The 15,039-nt window shown below is 35.6% G+C and overlaps 1 protein-coding gene across 11 annotated transcripts in view; it reads left to right on the forward strand.

The window, feature by feature from the left end:
• Cep112 (centrosomal protein 112) overlaps positions 1-15,039 on the forward strand; it is a 350,152-nt gene that overhangs the window by 120,018 nt on the left and 215,095 nt on the right. For all 11 annotated transcript variants that reach the window (XM_069993124.1, XM_069993126.1, XM_069993125.1 and 8 more), the window contains one exon: positions 12,754-12,889. In XM_069993124.1, the coding sequence (XP_069849225.1) occupies positions 12,754-12,889 (136 nt within the window). The remainder of the gene's footprint in view (positions 1-12,753; positions 12,890-15,039) is intronic.

Raw genomic sequence — 15,039 nt, forward strand, 5'->3', positions numbered from 1 at the left:
ATGAAACTGAAGTTCAAAGAAATTAGCAGTTGTTCAGCACAGCATAGCTGACTAGTCTGCACTGAGTTTTACCTTGAGGCCTGTTTAGTCCAGACTTTGTTCCCTCATCTTGATAGAATACTTTTATGCTTTTTATGTATGTGTGGTACTGAAGTTTGGACTTGGGTCCTCAAGCTCTTGCTAACTGAGCTTGCTTGTGTAGTGCTCTACTGTGTGAGCTGTGCCCTGCTTTTAAAACTGGTTACTTTGGAGATGCAGTCTGAGGGACTTTTCTGTCTGAGCTGGCCTCAAGCCACTATACTCAGATCTCAACCTCTTGAGTAGCTAGCATTACAGTTATGAGCCACCTGAGCCCACAAAGTTTATATTTTTAAAACAACTTCATGCAAATCATTCACAGATAGGAACATATAATAGATGTGTCTTCATATATAACTCTGTCAATCCTAGGTGGGAATTTGTTCTGCCCACAACTCTTCTATCTGCCCATCATATCCTCACTGTAGAACCACCTCCCTTTCTCTGCCATGCTTATTAGCTGTAGAGTGCATGCCTGATCCTAAAACAGCCAGTTTATTTTATCTTGAGGTACACAGAGCTAACATTGTGCAGTTGATGGAAGGTGCTAGGGTGGTGGTTAACTCACATGTCCCTTGTCATAGCCACTGTGTTCTACTGCATTGTCCCTTCTCTCTTATCTCAGGAGTCTGGAACCTAAGGACAGGTAGAGTAATTCAACCAATTATGCTTCCTCCTAGTTATTTTATGAGTCATTTGCATTTTTCTGACTTATTAAAAGAGACCTGATGCCATTGATTTGAAACATGTATTTCTTTGTGTGTGTGTGTGTGTGTGTGTGTGTGTATGTGTGTGTGTGTGTGTGTGCGCGCGCGTGCGCGTACTCCCTCAACTATTGGAGTTTGAACCCAGTGCTTTGCATTTGCTAGGCAACTACTCTACCATTGGAAGCATTTCTCATCTTTTTTAGGCTTTTCTAATTTTTTTTTTATATAGGGTATCTCATTTTTTCCCTGAGGCTGGCCTCAGAGATCCTCCTGCCTATGCTTTCTGCATATATAGAATTACAGGTGTCTACTACTATGCCCAGCTTATTGATTGAACTGTGATCTTGATCATTTTTTTTGCACAGGCAAGTCTAGAATCATGATCTTCCAATCTCTGTCTCTGGAGTCACTGGGATTGCAGGCATGTGCTACTATGCCTAGTTGAGATATTTAATAAATGTCAATAGGTCTGGTTGGTTGATTGTTTTATTCAAGTCCTGTTTACCCTTACTGTTTTTCCTATCAATTATTGGTGGAAAATAGTGAATTTCTACTATGTATGTGTTTATGTCCTTGTGGTTTTATCAGTGTTTTATGTTTTTTTTTTGTATTTTGAAATTTTTGTCCTATTGAATGCCCTTTTTTATTGTTGGAAATGTTCTTTACTCTGAAATCTACTTTGTCTGCTATTAAGATAGCAATTCTACATTTCTTTTGATTAATATTGACATTGCATATTTTTTTAATGCTTTATGTTAAGCTATTGCCACCTTCGTTTCTAAGCACATGTCGGTGACTCATGCTTTTAAAATAAGTATGATACTCTTTCTAATTGGGATATTTAAGCCATTCACATTTATTGAAACTAATGCCATGGTTAATTTAAAATTATATTCCTCTATCTTATTAACCTGTTTTTCCCTTTTTCATTTTTGCTGCCTTTTGGATTGATTGAACATTTTTGTTCTTTTATCTCCTTTATTGTCTTGTTAACCATAATTAATTGCTTTGTTCTTTTAATAATTGCTTTAAAGTTTATAATCTACATTTTAAATTGATTGCAATCCACTCTCAAGTGGTATTAGACTAGTTTATGTATATGAAGCATAGTTTACTGGTATGTTTCCTTTTTTGAACCCTGTATGATTCCTGTCCTATTACTTTTACATTTTCTTAAATACCATGCTGCATTCCCATTATTTTCACTTAAGCTGTTAAATTATTTTTAGGGAGACATATAATAGAAGCAAATATTATACCCATATAGGTAACATATATATATATATATATATATATATATATTTACCCATGTAATTGCTATTCTTTGTGATCTTCTTAGTGATCCTTCTGTGCATTTCTGATTTTCGCTCTGCATCATTGTCCTTCAGCTAGGACATCTTTTCATTTTTTTGTCATTGTTGTTTGTGGAGGTGGTTTATTTTGTGCAGGTCTCCTGAGAATGAGGTCTTTAATTATTGTATTACTTAAGTAATTTTTTGGTTTTGAATGATAGTTTTGATATATATGGAATTCTAATTTGACAGGACTTTAAAGATGTTGAGACAGTGCCTTTCTGTTTACATTGTTTGTCCTAAAAAGTCTGCGGTCATCTCCATTATTGTTAGTCTTTTTCCCTCGAGTTCTCTAATATTTGTTTTCTTGTCCTTTTGGAAGTATTGGGGTTTGAACTCAGGGCCTTGTGTTGGCTAGGTGGGTACTATACCACCTGAGTCCAGCCTTTTTTTGCTTTGTTTTTCAGATTGAGTTTCATATTTTTTGCCCAGACTGGCCTGGACTGCTGTTCTTTTATTTATGCTTCCTGCATACCTCAGATTATATGTATGAATTAAGTTAGGGGTCTCCCTAGCTTTTTAACTGCTCTGACATTAAACCTCATTCTCCCAATCGTCACCTCCTAACTAGATTACAATTGTGAGTCAATGTGCATGCCTGGTTGTTTCCTTTCACAGATTTTCTACTTGAATTCTTTTATGCTGGAATGCTCCAGTGTTTCCTTTAGCCCAGACCTGTTATGTTTCATTGACTTTATATCATTTTCTTACATTCTGATTTTATAGTTTTGTTCTGTTTTGAACATCTATAATATATATTTCTTATTTCTTCAGTTAATTGAATATTCATTGTTCTAATTAGAATTAATTCAATGCATTTTTTCCTCTTCTAGCTTGTAAGTTCCCTTAGCCCAAGAAGTGGTGTGACTTTTTCAGAGACATTTTCTCAGTGTCTAACATGGTACCTGATTATTTGTTAATGGTGAATGAATTAATGAACACTCCAGGGTTGTGAATTAACACATGTCTGAATTTATTAGAGTTTTGTAAAAATCAGTAAAAGTATTACATATTTTATTATCTCAAAGAAAACTTTAATCTTGTCTTCAGACATCTCTTGAAATAAGCATATCTTATAACTGAGATTTGCTTTTATCATAAAAGTATGCAAATATATACATGTGATAAATGCAGTTTTTACATGTTCTGTGTATGTAATGGTTATATTATGGTATACTTCTAGTCATTCTCAGTGATCTTACCAAGATGACAAGTCTTCAGGAAGCTTTACAGTCACAATAGGATGGGACTTTACAATTACATGCATCATGTACATAATTACATATGTCTTGTAGGCACAGTGAATTCTTCCAATATTTGCTTAAGTATTGTGTTCCTATCACTGCATAGCTTTTATTACTAGATGTATTCTTAAAGTCTGTCTTCTTTCCATATGAAAGTAGAGAAAGCGTCTTGAATATTTTTGTACTTCTAGTAGTGAACAATAGGGTTCGAGGCATTCATTAGTTAAGTAAAAATACTTGAAGAACATTTCAGATTTCAGCTATTGGTAAGTGATTTAATATACAGATATTGTTGCAAATTCACTTAATATCAAGTAACATTTTAGTGAAAATATATATATGTAGATTTAAGAAGAATGATGAAACCACCTTGGACTTTGAAATCATTTCTTTTTTTTTTTCTTGTAAAAATACCATACAGAGGGGTTACAGTTACAGGAGCAAGATAATGAGTACATTTCTTATCAAGCATTTGAAATAATTTCTTATTCTATTTACTATGTAACTTGGACAAATCACTTTACTCTTCTGCCAGTTTTTCATCAGTAAAAAATGTTTTAGTTATAAAAAGCAAATGAGGGGCTGGGAAGGTGGCTCAGTGGTAGAGTGCTTGCCTTGCATGCCTGAGGCCCTGGGTTTGATTCCTCAGTACCACATAAGCAAAAAGAAAAAAGCCAGAAGTGGCGCTGTGGCTCAAGTGGTAGAGTGCTAGCCTTGAGCTGAAGAGCTGAGGGACAGCGCCCAGGCCCAGAGTTCAGGACCCACGACCGGACCCAAGGAAAAAAAAATCATATGAAATACTATATGAACTGTCTGAAACTAATTGACATAGTAGGGACTCAATAAATGTTTGCCATACTTTAAAAAAAAATTATACTATCAGTGTTAACAGATTTTATATTATATAAGTAAAAATTCTGGAAATTTTCTATTGTGATTTAAAAACACTCCATATCACTTAGAAATCATTTATAATGAGCATAAAATTTCTCTTGCATGATAAATGTTACATTTATATTTGATAAATAGTTTGTGCATAGTGATGAACATAAGTGAGAATATTTCCCAGCTACTTTGAAATATTCAATTGCCCAGGGACAAGATAAGGATGATGTTTTTGAAGGAAATAAATATTTCAGCTTCACATTTCTGCCTTTTTTCTTTATTCTTTTGATCTGCTTTGGTTTACTTATCATTCTGTGTGTATGACTTCACACTGCTTTCTTTCTCTCCTTAGTAAGTAGCAGTGGTACTGTGCCTATTTCAGAGGATTTAGGTTTTGCTGTTTTACAAGGACAGGATTTCCTTAGTATTTACTGATATAATTCAGTCTCTAAGATAAATGTGTTAGTGGATCTGCACATAAATTTCATGTGTATGATGTATAATTTATACATGCAAGTTTTAATCAGAAGCTTCTTAATATGGGAAACAACATTAGGTTTGGGATTTATTTTGAAATTTAAAGATGAAAGGTTTAAAAAAATTGATTCACTATACACTATAGCTATTTTGTACTGAAAGTTCCTTTTAAAAAGATTTTGTTGCTTTAGAATAAAAATGAATAAAAATATTAAATCAACTTGAATCTGTTCCATTTTTATTTACTTATAGTGCTGCAGGCATAAGTTGGAAGTTAATGTAAAATTATTAATGTAAAACCTTAAATTCTTTAAACCTTTTTATTAAATGTACTTATATAGCTTTACTTTCTACTTTACACACAAATTTACACTGAGATTGGTTCTTATTCAGACTCCTGTTGCAGCCCTAATTCTTTCTATTTCCATGACATCTAGAATTCTTTACAACACTTAACATATGAATACTTCCTTTCGTTTTTTTCTCTTTTGCTTAGCTAAAGTTTCTCCGATATGGGAACTGTTTCTATTTCTACTTCTTTTACATAATCTGTAGTATTTCACTGTGTATGTCTTAGAGTTTGCTACCTGGGATACTAGTCTCAGTTGTTGTACCATGACCTTCTTGCCTCTACCTTATGGCTGTGTATTATGTAAGGGTACTGAAGAGCTCTAAGAGGGCTATTCTGATAACTGTAATAGGATGAAGATTTCATCAGGAGAGTTTCCTGTGGACACATCTTTCTCATTATGTCAAGGACAATGAGCATGTCTGAACCTCTCTGTTTCTTTTAGATCTTGCATCGGTATATCTGTTACAATACTTGGTATTGATCTTTAATTTTCTCTGTATTTTATAGACTTACTCTCTTGGAATACATTTCTCATATAGCTTTTCTCCTTTGTGTAAGTTAGTGGTTAACAGGTTTGTAGTCTGAACCAGTATTTGATGAATGACTCATTGTGTGGTTGGGTGACTGTTATGAGCTAAAATGAGCTTATATTCTTTTAAGAGGAAGAGGAAAAGAGAAAATCTTATCAGTTTATGATAACTATTTAAACTATGCCATTTAAATATGAGGAGTTGGTTTTGTTTTTTCTGGTCACAGGGCTTGAATTCAGGGTCTGGACACTGTCTTTAAACTCTTTTGTTCCAGGCTAGCACTCTACCATTTTGAGCCACAGTGCCACTTCTGATTTTCTGGTGGTTAACTGGAAATAAGAATCTCAGACTTTTTTGCCCAGGCTGGCTTTGAATCATGGTCTTCAGATATCAGCCTCCTGAGTAGCTAGGATTACAAACGTGAGCTACCAGCTCATGGCTAATATGAGAATCTTTTATCCTTAGAAATATTCATTTTATCTACAGTGTATCATTTGGCTTTTTAAGCATCAGTGCTTATATGATTTAAATTTAAAGACAGCCTCCTCTGTCACTGAGGGTAGTTCACTATCCTAGTATATTTTGCACTGGACTTGCACTGTGAGTACCCACTATGTGATAGAATCATGAAAAGCCAGGTAGAAATATTTGCCACATCCTTTCCTTTCAAGATCTTAAAACTGTCCTAAGAAGTCTCCTACCAGTGACCTGGCCTTTTCCTGAAGTGTCTGATAGTCTGTGACTCTGAGATGCTTATTCTTCATTATCTATCACATAGCTCTTTTCTTTGCTGGCCTCTAATATTGGAAGGAGATTTGTGAAGAACATTTTCTTTCTTTGTTTGTTTTTTGCTACTGAAAGTCTTAGTGGTCTCCACCAGTCTTGTTAAGTTCTGTACTGATTCTACATTAGCAGTGCTCCAGTTTGACATTGAAGCAAATGCCTCCTAGGGCAGGGGTTATCTGACATTAGCCAATTTGCTTCTGGGCCTTACTTCATCCAAACTTGACACTGTTTAGTTTGAATCTTAAGTATCCCTGTTGTTTATGTTATCTTTTAAACCTGGTAATATTACTTACTTTGTCTTTGTGCCAGACTTGGAGCTTGAACTCTAGGCCTGGGCATTGCCCTTGAGCTCTTTTGCTTAAACCTAGTGCTTTACCATTTGAGCCACAGCTCCACATCTGGCTTTTTGGTGGTAAATTGTCGATAGAGTCTCACAGATTTTCTTGCCTGGGGTAACTTTAAACTATGATCCTCAGATCTCAGCCTCCTGTGTAGCTAGGATAATAGGCATGAAATAATGGTGCCCATCATAAGCCTAGTATTACTTAGAAGAAGTAGCTGAACATTCACAAAAGCTTTAGCTATTTGAAAATATAATACTATTCAACCTATGCATTTTTTCTTGGGTTAGTCTTCAAATTTGCCAACAAACAACTTCTTTTTTGTTGCTCAGAGTATTGTTGGGGAATTTTTAAATGTTTTGTGTCAAGTACCGTACGCACCATTGAGCATATTGTGTTTAATAACTAAAATTATTGTTAGTTGTTTTAGTTTTCTGTTGCTGCTCTAACAAATTACCAACTTTGTGTCCTAAAACAATTTTATTCTCTTAGCTCTGTAACTGACAGTGTGACTTGAGACCTAGGGGGCTGAAGTCAACCTGTTGTCAGACGGCTCTTTCAGGGGCTCCATGGAAGAGCCTTTCCTTGTCTTGGCTCTGTTCCTTCTCCCGCAGCCCTGCACACTGGCTCATGTTGATGCTCTAGGGCTGCAGGTCACTTGGGAAAATATTCTCATCTTCTCAGTATTATAACCAATACTAATGCCAATTTACATTGAACATTATTTTCTGAGTCTTGAACTATCAAATATTTATATGTCTTTAGTGTCTATCATGTTTCCCAAGAATTAGCAGAGACTGATGGTCTTGGGAGTCCAAGGAAGAGAAGGCTAAAATAGCTTGCTCAATCACACACTTAGTGAAAAGTATTATTATAAGCTATGTTTGGGATGTACACCTTTAATCCTGGCCCTTGGAAGACCAAAGTGGAAAGTCATGAATTTGAAGCCAACTTGGAATACATTCTGAGATCCTGTATTCACACCCCCTCTCCCCGCACCGTCCCTGGTCCCAGAAAAACTAAGGAATTATTTTTAATGGTTTTGGCTGATTCAGGCTAATCAATTTAAGTACCAACTGGCAGAACATAGATGATAGTGCCTTTGACTATCTTTCCTCCACCCCAGTTAGAAAGGAATGGAGACTCTTCTCTCTGTTTTTCAGACTTGTTCAAAGTTTTTGTTTTGTTTTGTTTTGTTTTTGCTTAGAGTTTCCAGTGGAGATGCCAATCTGGCAACAACTGAAATATACTGTAAAGTAAAGCCCTTTAAATATATGTTGGACTACAGCCATTATTATCAAAAGTACTGCTACAGAAATGAGCCAAAGAAAGATTTTCAAATTAGGGTTGGCCTGCACATGCAAATGTTAGCTTGTAAAGCTGAAGAAATACTCAATTTTAGTCCATTAGTCCCCTACATTTTATTGCCCTTTTTGGAATAATCATGTACTTCAGAACATCTTTAATCTGAGATGGTTTGTGGTTGTGTAAGAATGCAGTTTCTTTTATTTTTCTATCTTTTATCCTTTATATTACTTAAAGAAGGAAAAATTGCTGTGTTTTATAAATAAATCAGAGCTGAAAAGCAGATTTTCTTTCCACCTTTTTACCTTCATGGAGGCCCAGCTTTAAGGCATTTAAATGATGCATTTATACTCAGCCTTAAAACTAGCTCCCCTGGAAAAAAAAATCTTCAGTGATTTTCCTACTTGTAAGATGCATTGTTTGATATCTTGGTAGAAGGGAGCAAGTAGTTGTTACATGTGACTAAATTGCACATGTTAATGTTTGCACTACACAAATGAATAACTGACTTGCAAGGCAAACAGATTTTATTTCAGCCATATGTAATGCATTTTTTACTGGATATGATAGCAGATTTTCTTTGGGATAATTAATAATATGTAATTTTTGATCAGATGATATATTAAAATCATATTATATATTAAGTTCAAAGTTTCAGCTATTGTCCAATATATTTTCTTTTTATATAGGTAGGCTAACCAAAGGTAAACCTTTGATGAATTTTCATTCAGATTATTAAATATTCTTCCCATATTCTTTCAAAAGGCCTCAAAAATTAAAGAGTAACAGCCATGAACTAGTAATTGCCATCTCTAAGCACAAATCACTGTTTCAAAGCTCTCAGTTTTCACTTCAATGTCATCATCTTGTTGAAATTTAAGAGGCTCTAATGAAATGATTACCACTTTTAATTTAAATTTAGAGATTTAGACAAAAGATTCTAAACACTCATGGAGCTACTATTTGTCAAGATTTACTGGATAGGAAACTTGATTTACGTTGAGGGAGATCTGAGCTCAGTGTGTTGGAATGGGATGCTAATTACATATTTCCCCATGATTGTCTCTTAATATAAAATAATATCTTTAAAGCAGGATAGAAATTTTCTGCTAAAATTAATTTCCTTTATTGTACAAGGCTTATTTTAACATTTTAAAATGTCTCTAAAACATATTGATAATGATATTTATTACTTGGATTTATGTAGTTATAACTTAGTGGCTAAGTAATTGAACTAATAGGTAAGAATGACATGAAGTAAAACACTAGGTATGAGCTGGGTACTGGTGGCTCACATCTATAATCCTGGCTATTAAGAGGGCTGCCATCCGGGGCAGGAAAGTCTGTGAGACTCTTATCTCCAAAAACCACCAGAAAACCGGAAGTGACGCTGTGGCTCAAGTGGTAGGGCGCTAGCCTTGAGCTGAAGAGCTGAGCGACCGCGTCCAGGCTCAGAGTTCAAGCCGCATAACTGACAAAAAAAAATAGATATGTCCTATTAAAATGAAAATGTTTACACTAAATAATTCCTATGAAGGATGGCAGTCAACATTAATAACTAAGTGGCAAAAGGGAGAAAACAGTATTTCAGCCATAGATCATATTTTTACAAGATCTGTTAGCACAGTTTCTTCTGGCTAATTAATGGTACATATTTTTAAGTTTTTAAGTTTTCAAATACTATTCAGTGTGCTTTTTTGTTTGATGAATATGTATCCAAATTATGAAATAATCTTCCCAAATACTTTTGGGAGAATCCTCAAAACTAAGGAGTCACATAGCCATGGGGCAGTATTAAGCCACAAAAATGGCAGGTAAGCCTGTAAAACAGATGCACAGAGGAAGAGGGAATTTTGCAGAAAATTGCTTTCTTCATCATGAGGTGCAGTGATTATCATCATCTTCAGGTAGATAGATGTGGGGAAGGATATGAAGACATAACTAAACATTGGTGCATTCTTTCCACTGATATGCCAAAGGACTGTTTGTTTGCAGATGAACCATGCTCAGAGACAATGGTGATGGGGGTGTGGAAAAAATCATTAGCCTCTATCTACACCACTGTATTATAAAGACAGGACAGTTCTGCTAAAATGGAAACTAGGTGACAATGTTTTGTATCAGTCTTCCACTTTAACTTTGAGAAATGTTTTCAATTGGGAGAGAGAAAAAATCTTTCTATTTGGAAAATTATATATATATTTATATGTAGGAGATACATGTACTTACATTTCTTAGAGAGACTTTTAAACATAGAACTGAATAATTCCCTTCCATTACTTTTTTAAAAATTAGCCATGGGGCTTGAACTCAGAGCCCGAGTGCTATCCTTGAGCTCTTTTGATCGAGGCTAGTACTCTACCACTTTGAGCTACAGCTCCACTTCCAGTTTTTTGGGTGTTTAATTGGAGAGAAGAGTTTCATGTACTTTACTGCCTAGGCTGGCTTTGAACCGTGATCCTCAGATCTCAGTCTCCTGAGTAGCTAGGACTACAGTCATGAGCCACCAGCCTCCAGCCCTTCAAATTACTTCTTGCTCATCTCTTAAAATGCTGAAACAAGGACACAGGATGAACAATTGCAGTAATGATACTCACAAGACACACCATGTTGGAAATGAACTTTATATTTTTGCGGGGGGGCATGAGGGAAGGGATAGTAGGAGAAAAACAAAGGAGGGGGTAACAATGCGGGGGGCATGAGGGAAGGGATAGTAGGAGAAAAACAAAGGAGGGGGTAACAATGCTCAACAAGAAATGTACTTATTACCTTATTGATGTAAATGTAACCCCTCTGTACATCATCTTTACAAGAAAATAAAATTTAAAAACATATTTCACCATAAAAAATGCAATAGCATTATTTTATAATTTGAAAATATCTTTTTCCGGGCTGGGAAGGTGGCTCAGTGGTAGAGTGCTTGCCTTGTATGCCTGAGGCCCTGGGTTCAATTCCTCAGCGCCACATAAGCAAAAAGAAAAACGCTGGAAGTGGTGCTGTGGCTCAAGTGGTAGAGCGTTAGCCTTGAGCTGAAGAGCTGAGGGACTGGACCCCCCCCAAAAAATATATATATATACACACATATATATGTATATATCTTTTTCCTTCATTGTGATATTTACCTAAAATTTGGTTTAGGTAAGTTAAATGAGCCCATCTCCCAGCATTCTTGCAATTAGTGATAAGGTAATGTTTTCTGTATATGTTAACCTGTCCTGTGTGGGGAAATGAGCCCAGTTAATAATGTTCCTGAAGGCATTTAAGTAGAGCAGTGCAGCCAGGGAGCCAACAGGGGGAGCTGTGGAAGCAGATGCCTTGCTGGAGCAGACACTGGTGGGGGAGGAGGAGGAGGAGCACCTTGGGAATGTCTCTAAGCTCAGTTCCAGTTCTGTGAAAGAAACCTGTTCTGTGAAAAGTGGATTAAAAGTATTCTTATACAGGTTTTCTGTGAAGAAAAGTAAGATAAGATATATAAAAATGTTTTGCTTCAATACGTAGGAACTAGTGAGAACTGAAAATTAGCTATTAGGAAGTTGAGTGCATTTATAAACTAAAACTTTTATTTTTTCCTCTTGTCAACATGCAGAGATTTATTTTGTAGGAGCTTAATGACTGTATGATTTGTTGGAAGTATGAAGAGATGAAGTAGTTATCTGTTCCTTTTAGGCAAGTCTTCTAGAAGCCAGTGGAATAATTTCAGACCACTATGTTTTACTGACTTCTTGCAACTGTTGGCAGACATTCATCTTTCTATTGATACATTGGCTCTCTAAAAATTGAGACATCATTTACAGAAAATAAAATTTACCCTTTTAAAATGTACAACACTGGATTTTAATATATTTTTAGGAATCTGTAACTGTTACCACTATTTCCAGGATCATACACTATACTCAAAAAGAAACTCATAGTGGGGTGCCAGGCGCTGGTGGCTCATGCCTATAATCCTAGCTACTCAAGAGGCTGAGATCTGATGATTGTGGTTGGAAGCCAGCACTAAAAAGACTCATTTCCAATTAACCACCAGGGAATGGAAATGTTTTTTATCTTATCATTTTGGGCTGTATCTCCAAGTGGTAGAGAACTAGCCTGTAGCCAAAGAGCTCAGAGACAGTGCCCAGGCCCTGAGTTCAAGCCACCTGGCCAAAAACAACAACAAAAAAGAAAGTCATATCCATTAGCGACCACTCTCCAGACCACAGATCTTCTGGTCTGTAGTGGTGACAAATCTGCTTTCTGTCTCTATACATTTACCTATTCTGGATGTGTCATATAAGTGGAACCATACAGAATGCCACCTTTTGTGACTGACTTCATTGACTTACATTAATGTTTTCAAGATTCATTCAGGTTGGAGCATATACCAGAACATTATTGATTTTTAACTCTCAGTAATACTCCATTGTATGGATATACCACACTTTGTTTATCTGCTCATCAGTGAATAGAAATGCGTGGTCTTCTACAGTTTTGTTTGAAGGGAAATCTTTGAAAGTAGCTATGCTTTCATCAGAGTGTGTGTTGTATGTTTATAGCCTGCAACAAGTTATTTTATTGTCAGCTCTTTACAAGGAAGTTTTATAGGATGTGGATCAAAAAGTGGAAGCCTGGATGTTATTTTAAAGAAGGCTAACTGTTCTTTTATTTGAGCCTTGTTCTTTTCTATTTCTACTCTGAAGCTTTTCTGACTTTCTAGGGAGAAAGAGGAACAGCTCACTCGTGTGACTGAAGTACAGAGGTTGCAGGCCCAGCAGGCAGACGCTGCTCTGGAAGAGTTTAAGCGGCAGGTGGAGCTGAACTCAGAGAAAGTCTATGCCGAAATGAAAGAGCAGGTAAGAAGAACCATAGTGGCCATTGTGAAAGTCACTCAGTAGGAGAGCACATTCTCAACCTCAGTAAGACGGAAACATTTCACTTTAAAAATGCTTTATCAAAATTAGCCATATACAGTTAAGTTCAAGGTTTAGAATAAGAAGAGATATTGCCCTTTGATTCATCCTTTAAGCAATATCAGAGCAGTCACGTAAAGGTCTCTTCTAAAGGGGCAGCAAGAACAAGAATGCATTTTGTCAGGGTAGGGAAGTTGTTCAATGATAGAGGATGGGCTTTGCCCAAGCTGGATTCCATCCCCAGCAGCACAGAGAAAAATGCATCATGACATAAAGAATGAATGGGTTATCTCAAGGAAGACACCACCACCTACTTCTTGCTGTAGAAGAGCTCAAGTTGGCCATATCCTTGTTCTTACATGCTGTACTCCCTAAATAGTATTTAGTTGCAGATTTGCAAGTGGCCATTCAGGAAGACCTAGACTGTCTATAGAACTTTTAGTTTTGAGAAAAAATAAAGCATTTGTAAAAGAATAAAGGGAATTGTAGATACCTAGATAAGCATAGTGGATAATCAACAATTAACATTTGGTTTATGAAGACTAAACATTACCAGTGAAGTTTTAGTTCATCTTGTTGTTCATGTCTACTCAAGGTATTTTTTCCTCCCTACCTCTTAGGAAACCACCATAACTAATTTTGTGTGCATTATTTTATACTTTTGCATATAAATCATATAAACATAAAATATAGTATTTTATTACTTAATAATAAAATGTTCAAATAACATAGTTTTATATGCATATAGCATATGCATATATATATATACAGTATGTTATAGGCACATATAATTGTTCTTCTATTTTTAAAATTACATTTATTATTCTTATTTCTTTATTCACACTTAAGACTGTGTACCTGTCTTCTAATTATGTTGATTTAGTACAGTCCTTTAAATGCTGAATATATGTTATCATGAATATAGGCTATTAACTCTCTTGTTCAAGTACGTTTATTTTCAAATGTTCCTGGTTAGAAATAATGTTGCAGTATTTGTGATTCCATTTTCAGCCGTAGTTATGTTCCTTAGGAGTCCCAAGCATAGGTTAGCAGGAGCAAGGTGGCTAAGATTTCATGTGTGAAGCTGATGGAGCCCTACAGGGCTTACAGTTCACAACTATGTTTGTTTTCTCAGTTCTTATTTCCATTTATGCTGAATTACTGGGATTTGGGCCCTAAAAGTCTAGTCTGAAATCTCTTTTTGTTGTTGTTGTTTTTTATTTACTGCCTGAGGCAATAGCTGGATTCCTGCTGAAAGTTTGCTCTGGAAAGTAGAGGCTTTCCATCCTTGCAATGTCGATGTAAGGTCCAGCCCCCTGCTATGATCATGGCCCAGACTGTAGGAAGTTTTGCTGGTCCAGATATTCCATGGAGCTGATAGGAAGCTCTAGAAAAGCTTTAAAATTAAAGGAACAGAGAAACCATCGAAAGACAAAGCTCCAGGCAAGAATTTCAAAGTACACTGTCAGAATTTTAGGTTAAAAATTAGATGCTTGAAAGTATTAGGGCAAAAGAATATATTCTTGAGAAAAGCTGACTATGATATTCACCTGATTTTGAATCAGTAACTTGTGCTTCTTGTGATGGAATATTAACAGGACACAAAATTCATAAGTAAGGACACAAAATCAGATGAATAGCATGGAGCCTGTGAGAATATTCTTTGAAGAAAAGACTTCTGCATTTAGCCCTCACAGGATGAAAGCATACTTATGGAAATAAGCCACAACAGAATTCAGGAAAAACAGTTGAGAAGAGTAGCACTTTTATAAGAAGGCACATATCACATAAATCAATGCAATGAACTCTGGATAGATCCAGGAAAAAGAATTGAACCTCACAAATAAAATAAATATCCGACAAGCTTTTAGGTAGAATGGTACTAACAAACAAATAAATAAATGTAAATGCATATTTCACAGTTGTAAAAACGAAGTTGTTACTCAATTTTAGATGTAATCAAGGAGTTTTGATCCGTAAAATCAACAGGAAGGCATTTTATATATGAGATGGTATGATATCTATTTGCAATGTCTGTAAAGTATGTAACTGTGTATAAAGACTTTTGTATGCATTCTTTATTTCTTTTCTGG

Source organism: Dipodomys merriami, unplaced genomic scaffold, assembly GCF_024711535.1.
Source record: "Dipodomys merriami isolate MVZ:Mamm:240054 unplaced genomic scaffold, mDipMer1.0.p SCAF_42, whole genome shotgun sequence".
NCBI classification, from domain to species: Eukaryota; Metazoa; Chordata; class Mammalia; order Rodentia; family Heteromyidae; genus Dipodomys; species Dipodomys merriami.